Here is a 12,976-nt window from a genome sequence, read left to right on the forward strand (position 1 = left end):
AATTGACTTCCTGTGGCTTGCCAAGTGGGGCATCCATTTTAATGATGGATAATGGTGAGAAAGTCAGCCTCGGTTCTGTGACAAGAAAACTGGATTCAGTCAGGATTCCTGATTTGTGGGTCAGGTTTACACACTAACCAGCCATGTACCCCTATGTAAGAAATTTCACATGATAAGTTATTTGTTCCTTCTCCCTGAATAAGTGACATTGAATTGAATCATTTTCAGTTACCTTACAAAACTGAACATGGTCTGATACTGACTTATTTTGCATATCAGAGATTTATTCAAAGCCTCTAAGGCTTCATAGGGGAAATACCCAGCGTTTCTAATGGCTCACGTTTATTACTTTTAAACGGTTTAGAACATTAAGCAACTACTCTGTGCCAGGCACAGTGGGTAAGCACCTGGAATGTATTGCTTGATTTTTTTTTCTACTCCTCAAACTAATCCGACAATGAAAATGTTATCATCTCCAATGTACATATAACAAAATAAAATCCAAACAAAAGCAAAACCAAGACAAAATAGGGGCTTGAAAATGTTAAAGTAACTTGTCTACAATCATTCACTTACTAAGTATTAAGATTGACAATAAAACCCTAGTTCATCTGGCTCTAAAGCCTTCACTGTTGATGAATACATTCTCCTAAAGTGCTTGAAAATAGCTTTTTTTCCTGTAAGAAGACAAATAACCTTCCTTATAAATTTCTTTAAGTTACTTTCTTGCTTAGCAAACTCTTTTAGTCAATGCCATGATAACTTCAACCTAGCTTAAGAGGATGATAATCAACACATTTGGAAGTGGTGAAGTATGAGTTCATAATGATTGACTGTAACTCTCAAAACTCATTATGGCATCAAGCCGGATTTATTCATCAGGCTTCGTGTTCTGCGAGACCTGTCATGCTTCCGCGCCTTTGTTCAAGCTCATACTCCGAATGCTCACTCAGGTTTTCCACTAGCAAACTCTTCCGAATCCTTCACATTAAGCCCTTCTCAAATGTCACCTCCACCCTGTATGTCACTAACATCCCCAGAAAGGATTAATTGTTCCGCTGTCTGTGTTCCCACCAGTATTAGTGACCTGATCACATTCCATTACAGCTGTTTTTTGTCAGGTGTCCCCTGGGAAGCAGGCAGTTCAAAGAAGACCCAAGTACTCATCCAGGTACCCTGGGAGTCTATCCCATAGTAGGCCCTCAGCAAACACTTATTTACTAGAACTGAATTATTTTACTCCTCCCAACAACACTGGAGAAGGATAATGTAAGCATCTTCTTCCAGCTAATGTACCAGGAAACGCTACAAACGCGCGTTTCTATGACAACGAACCAGTTAGGAGAAAGGGAGGGCTGTGATGCTGCCCTGATTTGGAAGCTCGCTGCCTGCTTTTCCTCAGGCCCCCTCTGGTTTCTCCCGTCCCTGTTTAGTGGGACCAGGATCCGTTTCCAAGACTAATTTGCATATTGTTATTACTCGGCATCTGTTGCTGTGTGTCCTTGTGTTTGCTGTGGCTGGATTTCCTCCAGAGATGAGTCATGAGGGCCTTAACTCAGGTATCTTTTGAGTCCAGTTCTGTCATGACCGAAGGCAAGGCACTGTGGGTCAGATACCCTCCGCGCTATTTCTAGCAGCGGCCTGTGGAGCCAGCGATGGAGTGTGCGAATCAGCTCAGTGTAAATACAGCTGAATGCCAACCCAACTTGCACTCACACCTGCACCAAACTTGTTAGGGGCTGCCACGGGGTTTTTCTCAGCTTAGGCAAGGTTACTCTCTCTCTTTGCGGCGTGATTTGGCGCTAGGTTAGGTAGAGAATGATAGCTTATTCCGCTCCTGCCGACACCACTTCTCTTGGAATTTTCAAGGCTGGTATTTGTTTAGCAGGATTTAGAGAGGGCTGAAGATGGTCCTTCCATTCCTGGCAAAGCCTTTCCCCAGTCTTTTTGAAATAAAATGATCAAACAATGGTTTGCTGCTGCAAGGAAACTCCTAGGTCGCTTTGAAATTTTGTTCAGTGGGACGGTGTGAAATACTTGCCTTGGAATCAGGAAACCTGGGGCCATGGTCTTCACAGCCACCGTCACACCGCAAGCCTGAGCAAGTCACTTCCCTCCCTGACTCTTCCTGCTCTTCCCTCGCCGGTGGTGGGAGGATACACAAGTGTATCCTTTTAGAGTTTGCCCTGCCCCACACAAGCGCCTGTTACGGATGTGGGAACCCACTGTAAATAGTGAAGAGCTAAAGAAATACTGATTGTTGGGGATTTGTGACTTCAACTGCAAAGATAGTTTCAGGAAATTAGCTTTTTTGCAGTGGTGTTACCAGTCGCTTTACAGGGTGTCAGATAAGCTTTGTTAACAAATAGGAGATGCTAATGGGATTAGTGTCTCTTTGTTAAAGAATTCTTGGCAGTACTGTGTTCAAGTGAAGTTCCCAGGCCAGTCGCTGCTTTAAGCAAAGGCATTTCGGAACTATTAAAATGTAGAAACTGAATGTTCAAGATTCATTAAGGATTTTAAAATAAATATTAAGAAAGCTACAAATGGAAAAACAGAGCATACCTACTTTTGGAAAAGGAGAACTTGATAAGCAAAACAGGAAACCCAGAAACCCAGGAAAGAAAAGAGAAACATATTTGACTACACATTTTTAAATACCTGGGAAAAGTCAAGGTCAAAAGAAAAACGATGGATTAATAAAATGAAATTTTCCACATGTACAATGGATATGAAGAGACAGTAAATAGAAAAGAAAAATGCATATATCTATTAGAGAAAAATGTGTCTAATCTCACCAATAATCAGCAAAATGTAAATTAAAACAACCATGGGACATAATTTAAAAAATGTTAGCTTGAAAAATTATAAACATTAGTATATAACACCAAATGCTGGTGAGGATCTGGGGAAATGGATACTCTCATATGTTGCTGTTATTTTATTTGAAGAAAACAATATCTCAGTATCTATTAACATCCAAAATACATGTATCTTTTGATTCAACAACATGGCTTTTGGTTGCTTTGCAAAAAAAAAAAAAAAAAACTGTGAACACTAAAATGTAAGGATACATCTATAGTGTAGTTGTGTGTAATTCAGCATACTTATGGAAAATTGGAGAGGAAGCCCCTATTATCCATAAAGAAAAGGATTGTTGAATAACTTGTGATATACCATGGAATGTCACACCATGATTTTTGAAACATGGTTTAGAATTATTTATTCTAAACTATTCCTGGTGGATGGCCACTGAATGTATTATAAGTGAAAAATACAAGTTCCAGATTAATACTCAAAGTACATTCCTGTTTTAATAAAACAAATTAATAAGTATATAAATAAATCTCCATATAAACTAATATTTCTGTGCATCCTATAGAGTAGAAAGAGTGAAAAATATGTCCACTGATGATGCCATTAATAAATAAGTAAACAGATGTATTTGGATCCTAGTGCTTGAAATTGTCCTTTAGTGGATTCCTCTGGAACAATAGCTCTTAAACTTTTAGCATGCATAGCAATCACCTGTAATGAAACTGTGAAAAAGCACAGATTCCTGTTTTACCCTGAATATTTTGATTTATAGGTCAAGAGCTTAGGAGATTTGAGTAATTCTCTCACTGAAACATTGCCCTCTAGAGTGAAGAATCAAACCTATTTTTTTCTGTAACCCTTCCCCCAGGAATCTCCGTATTTCTTTTCTGTTTCCCTCAAGACAGTTATACCTAAGTTCTAAGTGAAGAAATGGGCATTGTAAAGAATTTTTTTTTAAAGATTTTATTTATTTATTTGACAGACAGAGACCACACGTAGGCAGAGAGAGACAGAGAGAGAGAGAGAGAGAGGAGGAAGCAAGCTCCCCGCTGAGCAGAGAGCCCGATGCTGGGCTAGATTCCATGATCCCTCCTGGGATCATGACCTGAGCCAAAGACAGAGACTTTAACCCACTGAGCCACCTAGGCACCCCTGTAAAGAAATTATGAAAGAGAGACTGAAGTTTGTCATAAACATGTAGATGGGAAATGTGTAGAACAAAAACAGTATTTAAGTGGGGGAAGTATGTGGAAACACTCGGGGGGGGTGTAAAATAGCATGCGGTAACACCCCATTTAATTGGGACCCATTGATTACAGGTAACAGAAATTTGTTAAGTTGGCTTAGGCAGGTGAAAATTTGTGAAGATACAGGGATGTCCTATAAACCTAAGGTGGGAAGCGAAGCCAGGGGTCTCAAGGGATCCCAACAGAAACAGGAAAAGCTATGAGGAGCAGGTCATTCATTCTCTTTCTCCCTCTACCCTCTCTTTCTCCTTCAGCCTCTCCCCTGGACTCCATATTGTTCACCTCTGTGTTTCCCTGTGTATTTGGCTCATTCCTTTGCTCTTTCTCTGCATAGTGTTTTCTCTGTTTGTCCCCACACAGGAATCAAAGGTAGCTATTCTGGTCCTAGCTAGCAGCATTTCTCAGATCACATTCCTAATAAAGTGTAACAAACAGCTTCAAGCCCTTAGGCTTGGATCCCAGGCAAAAAGTTATGTTGGCATCATTCCTGTCGACAAACTGGCTTCTCCAGAGTTTGGTGACCCCTGTTCCAACTATGCGTGCCAGTGCAAAGAAAGATAGAGCCAGTGAAACAAACTAGCTGCAGGCTGCTAGAGCTCGGGGTGCTCTCAATGGTCAGAGAAGAGGAGGGTGGCAGAGCGCTTGCTCCAAAATATGTGTACTTAATTTCATGCCTGTCAAAGAGTAGGAGGCTAGAGAGAGTAACCCAAGTTCATGGGTCCAGCCCCTGTTGAAGTCTGCTATACTTTATGTCCTTGGGTTCTATGACTACTGGTACATATTTATAATATATATCCATTGGATGATTAGGGTAGTTTAAGTAGGTTTCTATTATTTGTATACATCCTGACCTGATTTGTTTATCTGATAGGCAGGCTAACACCTGATAGTTGCACCTAAGGGTCTAATAGGAAGTGACTCCAGTCTAACACATGCGCCCAGATTTCTAGTGGTCAGAAAATTTCTTAGCAGTGTTCTGAATTTTCAAGGGCTCTTTTTCATTCCTTATTTGTGGCCCGGGCAAAATAATAGAACCCTCATGGTGAGACCTAAAAAAAATAGAGTATAGCCTCCACCATTTACGGCTGAGGAAAGTGAATCCAGGGAAAACAGAGTCCAGAGTGTCATACAATGAGTGAGCCAGTGGTCATTAGCAGCCCTGTCTCCATATTCCCATGACGCTTCCCTATTCACATTATAGGGCTCCTCCCTTCTATCTCTGTGCCCGCTCCCATCTGTCCACTGACAACTTTGCCCACTCCAGACATAATAATAAAAACAATGACAGAAATACTAGTGATAAAAAGAACTAATATTTTGTGAGTATCTACTATGTACCAGGAATATAAATATTCAAATTCATGGTTCAATTTAATTCTCTCAGCTGTAACATCAAAACACACACACACACACACACACACACACACCTCTTATAGATGAGGAAGCTTATAATAGTGTCAAGTAACACAAATAGGAGAGGTAAGGGGGAGATTTTGAACTTGTGTAGATAAGATCTCAGCACCACAAACATCTTCAGAGAGTTCTGTATTTTTCCTGAGAACATTTGATGGTTTGTGATGATGTATTCGAGTGAATGTATGTAACTGTCTTTCCTGTGGAATGAAGGACGTGAGGGTAGGACCGTATTCACTGATGTTTGACTTAAGCCAGAAAGTGTATGAATGGCTTGCAGGTATCAAATTAGATATTCTAATAAAGCAAAGATTTCTCAAAATCTGGGATTTTGAGGGCTTCACATTACATACATTGTCGTACGACCAAGGTAAAAGCTTAGGACACTATGGTTTCCTATTGTGGCTGGCAGAATGTGTCAGATCTTTTATTATCCTTTTATTATCTATTTTCAGGCTTTTGCATGCTTTTGCACCCCCTGACTTGGCAGCCAGGAAGAAAGTATTCACCACCATCAAAGGCGGTTTACAGGTCACTGTTAATATTTTCATGATTTAAATTAGTTTGTGAAAAAAACACACATGAGCACTTATTTTTAAAAAAGAAAAGAAAAAACAGAAACAAATAAACAAAACAAGGCCCTGTCATCCCCTCTCTCTAGTTCATAGAATTTCCATTCATTTAACTTTTCATGTTTAGGTTCTGTTTTCTAACTTTTTACATACTTATTGCTTCTCTCTCATTTCTCATCCAACATTTCATAACTCAAAATTTGTAGGATCTAAACCAGATAAAGAACCAATATTAGACCTAATATTTGTTGAGCAACTGAAATAGAGTTGGAATAAAAGGTCCCTTTCAGTGACTCTTGTGTCAACACCCCGTGTCTACCTTACTGACACATGCTCAGAGCTTACTCTGCGGACATCTAGAACTCGTCTCTCTTCTCACACGTGTGTTCGACTTCCATCCCCAGCTGCGGTACTAGCTTTCTGCTGATGAAATATTGCCTGTGCAGTAGAATTTTGTTGTATAAGGAGCCAGAAGCCCCGACTCTCTCACGAACCCCCTTTCTGACCTGGAACAAGCACTCTGGATCTTAATTCCTTCTCTCTCAATGAAGGATGAAGTTGGAGATGAGATGGTTTCAACAGGTCAGTAGGATTGACAGACTGACACATTGTGCTGTACCACCATCTGCCCCTCAGCCCCATGTATACAAAATTAATTCCACACTCAAGTTTTCAAAAAATATACAATAAATACAGCAAGACATCTTTTTGGAGTGGCCTCATGATTCAGCCTGATGACTCTTAAGCAAAGTTGCAGAACATTTTCTAGAAAGATGTTGTGGGAAGCTGAGACTTGCAGGGACTATAGGATTATAAGTAATATTCCAGAAAATTTTATTTCAGAATGCATTGTCATATTATTTATAAGACTGATTTTAAAAGAAAAAAAAAAGGAAGACTTTAAATGGCTATAAGATGAACAATAATGGAAAGTTACTGTGTTGGCATCATTAACCCATCACAGCATTCTTTCCCACCATACTCAGACACAACCTCAGAGTCCTTCCAAACATAGTATGCCATTCAGCCTTCAGTCAATAATTAGACTTTACAAGAACATTTTCATCTACCTGCGAGTCCTGAAGCACTTTTCCTGAGATCCCTCATTGAGCTAAGACCTTGCTTTTTGCTTTATGACATAAGTTTAACAAAGCAACTCCTTGCTCTCAGTAGAAATCCTGTAGGTTTTGCTGTGTGGGCACCAGAAGCGAAATAGAATCCCAGACAGCTCTTACCTGTCGCAAATCATACACACTTAAGACAATGGAGAGAACAGACAAGATGATGATGGCCACAGAGTATTCTACGTAACCTTGAGACAGCCACAAAGTTAGGGTAAAGGCTTGGAACACGTAGAATGGATTTAAAACCTGCAGGTACAAAAACTGCATTTCAGTCACTTGCATAGATCTTAGTGGCAATCAGGACCATGTCATTTCTTTATGGAAATTTTTTCTTTAATTTTTTACAACACACAATGATCTCTAATATTCAGGAATTCACTTAGAACTCAATTTCGGTAGAGAAAATGTCAAGCACGGAGAATGTGCTATGGTGGAAGCAAAGTTATTTTAAGCACTCAGAGCCTGACCACACATTGATCATTCTTATTTCTTTTGAACTTTGAAAAATATTTTAGGTCTGTCTGGGTGGCTTAGTTGGTTAAGTGTCTGGCTTCGGCATGGGTCATGATCTCGGAGTCCTGGGATTGAGTCCTGCTTTGAGCTCCCTGCTCAGCGGGAATCCTGCTTCTCCCTTGCCCTCTGCCCCTTCCCCCCACTCATGCTCTCTCGCTCACTCTCTCTCTCAAATAAATGAATAAAATCTTTAAAAACAAAATATATATATATTTATCAATAACAAAATCTAACAAGTTATCTTTTTAAACAGTATTTACCCATAATGGAAGAGAATTATGATTTAGTCTCTCTATTATTTCTAAAGATTTTATTTATTTATTTGACAGAGAGAGAGAGAGATCACAAGTGGGCAGAGAGGCAGGCAGAGAGAGAGGAGGAAGCAGGCTCCCGGCTAAGCAAAGAGCCCAATGCAGGGCTCGATTCCGGGACACTGAGATCATCATCTGAGCCGAAGGCAGAGGCTTAACTCACTGAGCTACCCAGGGGCCCCAATTTAGTCTATTTTAAAAACAAACTTCAGCTTTGACCATTTTATTGCATTCTTCACGTGATCACATGCTGCAGATTGAGTCAAGGTGTGTGAGGAAGATGCAAGACTGCACTTGTATCCAGGTCATTTAAAAATAGATTCTTCATGTCACAGGTCTTAGCATGATGCTCTGAGAGTCAGGCAAGTCAGCACAGGCCTGCCCTTACAGGGACCATTGTACCCACAGCTGTGGTGAACACCATGGGCGGAATCTATTCCCAGCCCAAAGCTGGCCATCCATTCACATAGTTTTTTGGTCTCTTTATAACATCTTTAACTTTTTTTAAGCCCTCAATTGTCCCCATTTTGGCTTTGCTGACCCCACTATTAATGATAGCGGAGAAAGCAAACCTGAGGATCTAGAGTCATATGATGTACACACATCGCATGAATTAAAGAGCCCATCTGAGCAAAACAAGGATTCTTTTCTTTTCTTTTCTTTTCTTTTTCAAAAATTTTATTTATTTATTTGACAGTCATAGATCACAAGTGGGCAGAGAGGCAGGCAGAGAGAGAGAAGGAAGCAGGCTCCCCACTGAGCAGAGAGCCCGATGCGGACTCCATCTCAGGGCCCTGGGATCATGACCTGAGCCAAAGGCAGAGGCTTAACCCACTGAGCCACCCAGGCCCCCCAAGGATTATTTTCTAGATAAAGTGCTCTTTATGATAATTATGAATTAGATGCAATATTACCTAAAACCAGTGCTACTCTTTCTACCTCTACCTTCTATAATTCTCTAACATGTTAAATAAACTTCTCCTTTAGTCCTGAAAATGAACTGATATCAGGTTAATAAGTTAATAAGCTTTATCTTAAGAGTTCCTTAAACCCCTGGATATATTTTGTACATTAACAAAGATTTGTTCCTTAATGTTTCTTATTATTTCCATTGCAACATGCTTACCTTAGAAATTATAGCTCTTCTGTCATGTATAAAATGTTTTAATTGTAGATTATGCACTAATGATAATATGATTTTGAGTTTGTATAAATTCAGTAGAAAATTGTTTAAATACTCTTGTGTAAGAAACAACACCATCATAATTAATTTAGTTCTCTTGTTCAATATTCTTTTGAAGTCAAATACAAAATAGTTTTATTTGCTTTTTTCCTACTAAAGGCTTAGTAAGTAGGTGGAGATAATACTACCACTCCTTTCAAAATAGATCAAATTGATACCTGGGAGAATCTTCAGCAGTTTGAAAATAAATAAGAAGTTTATTTATTTTTTTAAAGATTGTATTTATTTATTTATTTGAGAGAGAGGGATAGAGAGAGAGAGAGAGAACACAGCATGGGGAACAGCAGGCAGAGGGAGAGAGAGAGAGAAGCAAGCTCTCCAAGCAGGGAACCTAATGTGGGGCTCTATCCCAAGATCCTGGGATCATGACCTGAGTTGAAGTTACTATTATTAGTGGTGGTGGCGGTGGTGGCAGTGGTGATGGTGAGCCACCCAGGTGCCCCATGAATAAGAAGTTTAAAAAGCAGCCTGCTTTTTGATAGTGGAGGAAATTGTGTGTATGTGGAGAAATAGGATAAGTGGGAAAATCTCAGTACCTTCTAATTAATTTTTCTGTGAACCTTAGAGTGCTCTAAAAATAGTCTAATAATAAAACATTATTTTGAAAAACATGTCTTGCTAAACAAAATGTTTTAGAAATAGATTAGAAACATGCAGCATGGAGTGGAGGCTAGCACAATCAGCCCACTGGGTTCCACATAAGTACTGGAGAGTGATGGCTAGGAATTCATTGCTGTGGGGAGTAAGACCAACGGTGTTCCGTAATTAGCAGGAGACCAAACCAGGGTTGCCCCCCTGCCCCAGAGCAGAGGCCAAGAAAAGTCAGAACCATAAACTGTTCCCTAGCAGAGGGTGGGGTAGGAAACAACAGAGTTCACGGTGCAACTGTGAACCTGGCCACATTCCAACTGGCTCAGGGCCTATGTCTACTAGATCCTGAGGAGCAGAGCCCCAACCCTCAGGAAAGGCCCTGGCTCTGAATGGAGAACCCTGGGACCACTAAGAGGCAGTCAAACTCAGAGCCTTCTAGGAGTGTGAGTGAACACAGAGAGAAAGAGAGAAATGGAGGCAGGGGAAGGCCCACTGATGGGAAGCCACCACCACCACCACCACTGCCACCGTCACCACCACCACCACCGTTATCACCGCCATCACCACTTGCACTACCATCATCACCATCACCGCCACCACCACCATCACCACTGACACCACCACAACCACTACCACCACCACCACTACCATCACCACTGCCACCACCGCCACCACCACTAATAATAGTAACTTCAAAGCACACAAAGAAAATATTCCAAAAAAATAAATAAATAGGCTCACTAACAAAAAAATCATTCTCAAGAAAATTAATATGATAAAGTAACATGAGAAAGACCAAACAATTCCATTTATAATAGTCAAAAAGATCATAGAAGTAATAATATTACTCCCACCACCAGCATTACAATCACCATCAGAAACATAAGAAAATAATTAAAAAAAAAAAAAAAGAAAATTATGAAACAGCAATATATCTCTCATACTGGGATGGGATTTTTTTAAAGTGGATTTTACTTTAAAACAAGTGGTTGTTATTGAAAAGGACCAGTTAGAAATCCTGGAATAGGGGCGCCTGGGTGACTCAGTTGATTAAATGTTTGCCTCTTGATTTTGGGTCAGGCCATTATCTCAGGATCATGAGATTGAGCCCCACAACAGGCTCCATGTTCAGGGGGGGGTGGTCTGCTTGGGATTCTCTCTCCCTCTGCTCCTCTCCCTACTTGTGTGCATGCTCTCTCTCACTCTCTCTTTTCTTTTGCTCACTCTCTGAAATAAACAAATAGAATCCTGGAATAAAAAATATATATTTATCAAAATATTTTTAAAAAAAGAAAAGAAAAGGAAAAAACCTCTATGGACAGGAAAACATAGACTAAAAACAATAGGGAATAAAAAGAAGTTACATGAAACACAGATTTTGTTCAAATCAAAGTATCCATGTGTTACCTGAAATTCCCCTGTGTACCAAGAAGTAAAAAGTAAACAACCAAAATTTTTTTTTTCAAAAATAGATAAAAACAGTTAATTACCTGTTTAACAAGCAGCTTCCATATAGGCTGGATTTCTACCTCAATGGCATTGGGCCCGCACACTAATCTTCTGTAGGAGATTGATCACCTATTAGTAACATATCTAAAACCTCATTGGTAAGTGAGTACAAGCCAAACTAAGCAAAAGTCACTGCTCTACCCTCTAGGCACTTTGTGCCTTTAATCAAAAATTAATGTGCAAATCCTAAAAAATTAACATGTTTTTAAAAGGAAAGTGCATGATGGACAAAGTTGTTTTTCCTAGTTAAAAAATATCTTAAGTACAATGTAACTCAATAATCAAAATGTAGTAAAACATTTTGAGTTATTTTTTAATAATTCAATTATATTCTAGGAACAGCTAAAAAGACACGGATATGAAGATGTTCCTAGAATTCTCAAGCATTCGAGATTGCTCTTAACTGTAGAGATCGTATCCATTTTACCTTGGTCTCTTCAGCACCTAGGACAGGCCTTTAATATATGAAAATAAATACATGAATGAATAGTTAATGAACTGGAAGAGGACATATGGTCCTCACAGCTAACCTTTGTAAATCCACACATATGTACATTCCAATAAGAAGCTCTTATGTTTGTGTAACATTTAAAAATTTACAGAGTTCTCACACAAGATTTTCTCATTTGATTGCCAATCAAATGGTCCAAAGGGAAGGGACAACATCCCCATCTTTCCAATGGGAAAATCTATTCATTTGGGTGTTTTGGCAAAAGCATGTATATCTAGTATTAATTGCGACAATACAACTTTTAAGCACAGGTGACTGTCAGAAACTGCACTTAGCCGTTTGTATGTATTATCTTCTGCAATCCCCATATTACCCCTATGAGGTTTCATATTACCATCTTTAATATAAAGAACACTGAGCTTTGGATAAAGTCAGTAACTCTGCCAGTCTCAGAGCTAGAAAGAAGCAGATCCAGGTTTCACACCCTGATTTCCATGCCTTAACTTCACACTCCATGAGCACCAATGGTGCAGTGTGTATTATGGGTTCTTTAGCTAAGCCATGACATCACTGAGCCCAAGTTTGTCTGACTTCCAAGCCATGCCTTTCCAAGTGCAATTATTGCTTGCCTGAGTCCAAGAGGGCTCAAACCAGGGTTTTCTGACCCCATATGTGAAAACCCAGAGGTGCAGAGATGCTGGAGGACAGAAGGGTCAAACAGTATGTGCTACTGGCTTGGAATATTACGTGTCTCCAAACTTCACACTGGGAAGGAGACGTAACCAAGCCACTTGGTGCTCAGGATCCTTTCCAGAATCTGTGGGAATAACCTATTGTTGGCAAAGTGTCAGAACTTCTCAAAATCCTGAACTTGGTCTTCTCCCTTTCTATCTCTCTGCTTAGAATACCCCTCCCACAATCTTCAATTTATAAAGGCCCACTCAGGCTTTGAGAGTCAAATCTGTTGATAGAGCTTAAGGCTGGAAAAATCCGAGATTTAACAAACCTGGATTTGAATCCAGCTAAGGCTTAGCTGCTCCCTAGACCTGGAACTAGATTTCCCACCATCTTTGTAGGGCCAACTCTCTCATTTCATTCAGGTTTTTCTTCAATAGCACTTCCTTAATGGAGTTTTCTTTAACAATTCTATTGAGAACAGCCACCCTGATACTCAACTCAGATTCT

General features: G+C 39.8%; 1 protein-coding gene across 8 annotated transcripts in view; it reads right to left on the reverse strand.

Annotated features, from left to right (window-relative positions):
• The window catches only part of ATP13A5 (ATPase 13A5), a 103,443-nt gene that overhangs the window by 67,611 nt on the left and 22,856 nt on the right, over positions 1-12,976 (reverse strand). For 6 of the 8 annotated variants that reach the window (XM_082728291.1, XM_082728294.1, XM_082728292.1 and 3 more), the window contains exons 6-7: positions 11,322-11,391; positions 7,285-7,419 (exon numbers count right to left, since the gene is read on the reverse strand). In XM_082728291.1, the coding sequence (XP_082584417.1) occupies positions 7,285-7,419; positions 11,322-11,391 (205 nt within the window). The remainder of the gene's footprint in view (positions 1-7,284; positions 7,420-11,321; positions 11,392-12,976) is intronic. The other 2 variants (XM_082728290.1, XM_082728295.1) reach the window with 2 other exon arrangements.

This window comes from Mustela nivalis (assembly GCF_964662115.1).
Source record: "Mustela nivalis genome assembly, chromosome: 1".
NCBI classification, from domain to species: domain Eukaryota; kingdom Metazoa; phylum Chordata; class Mammalia; order Carnivora; family Mustelidae; genus Mustela; species Mustela nivalis.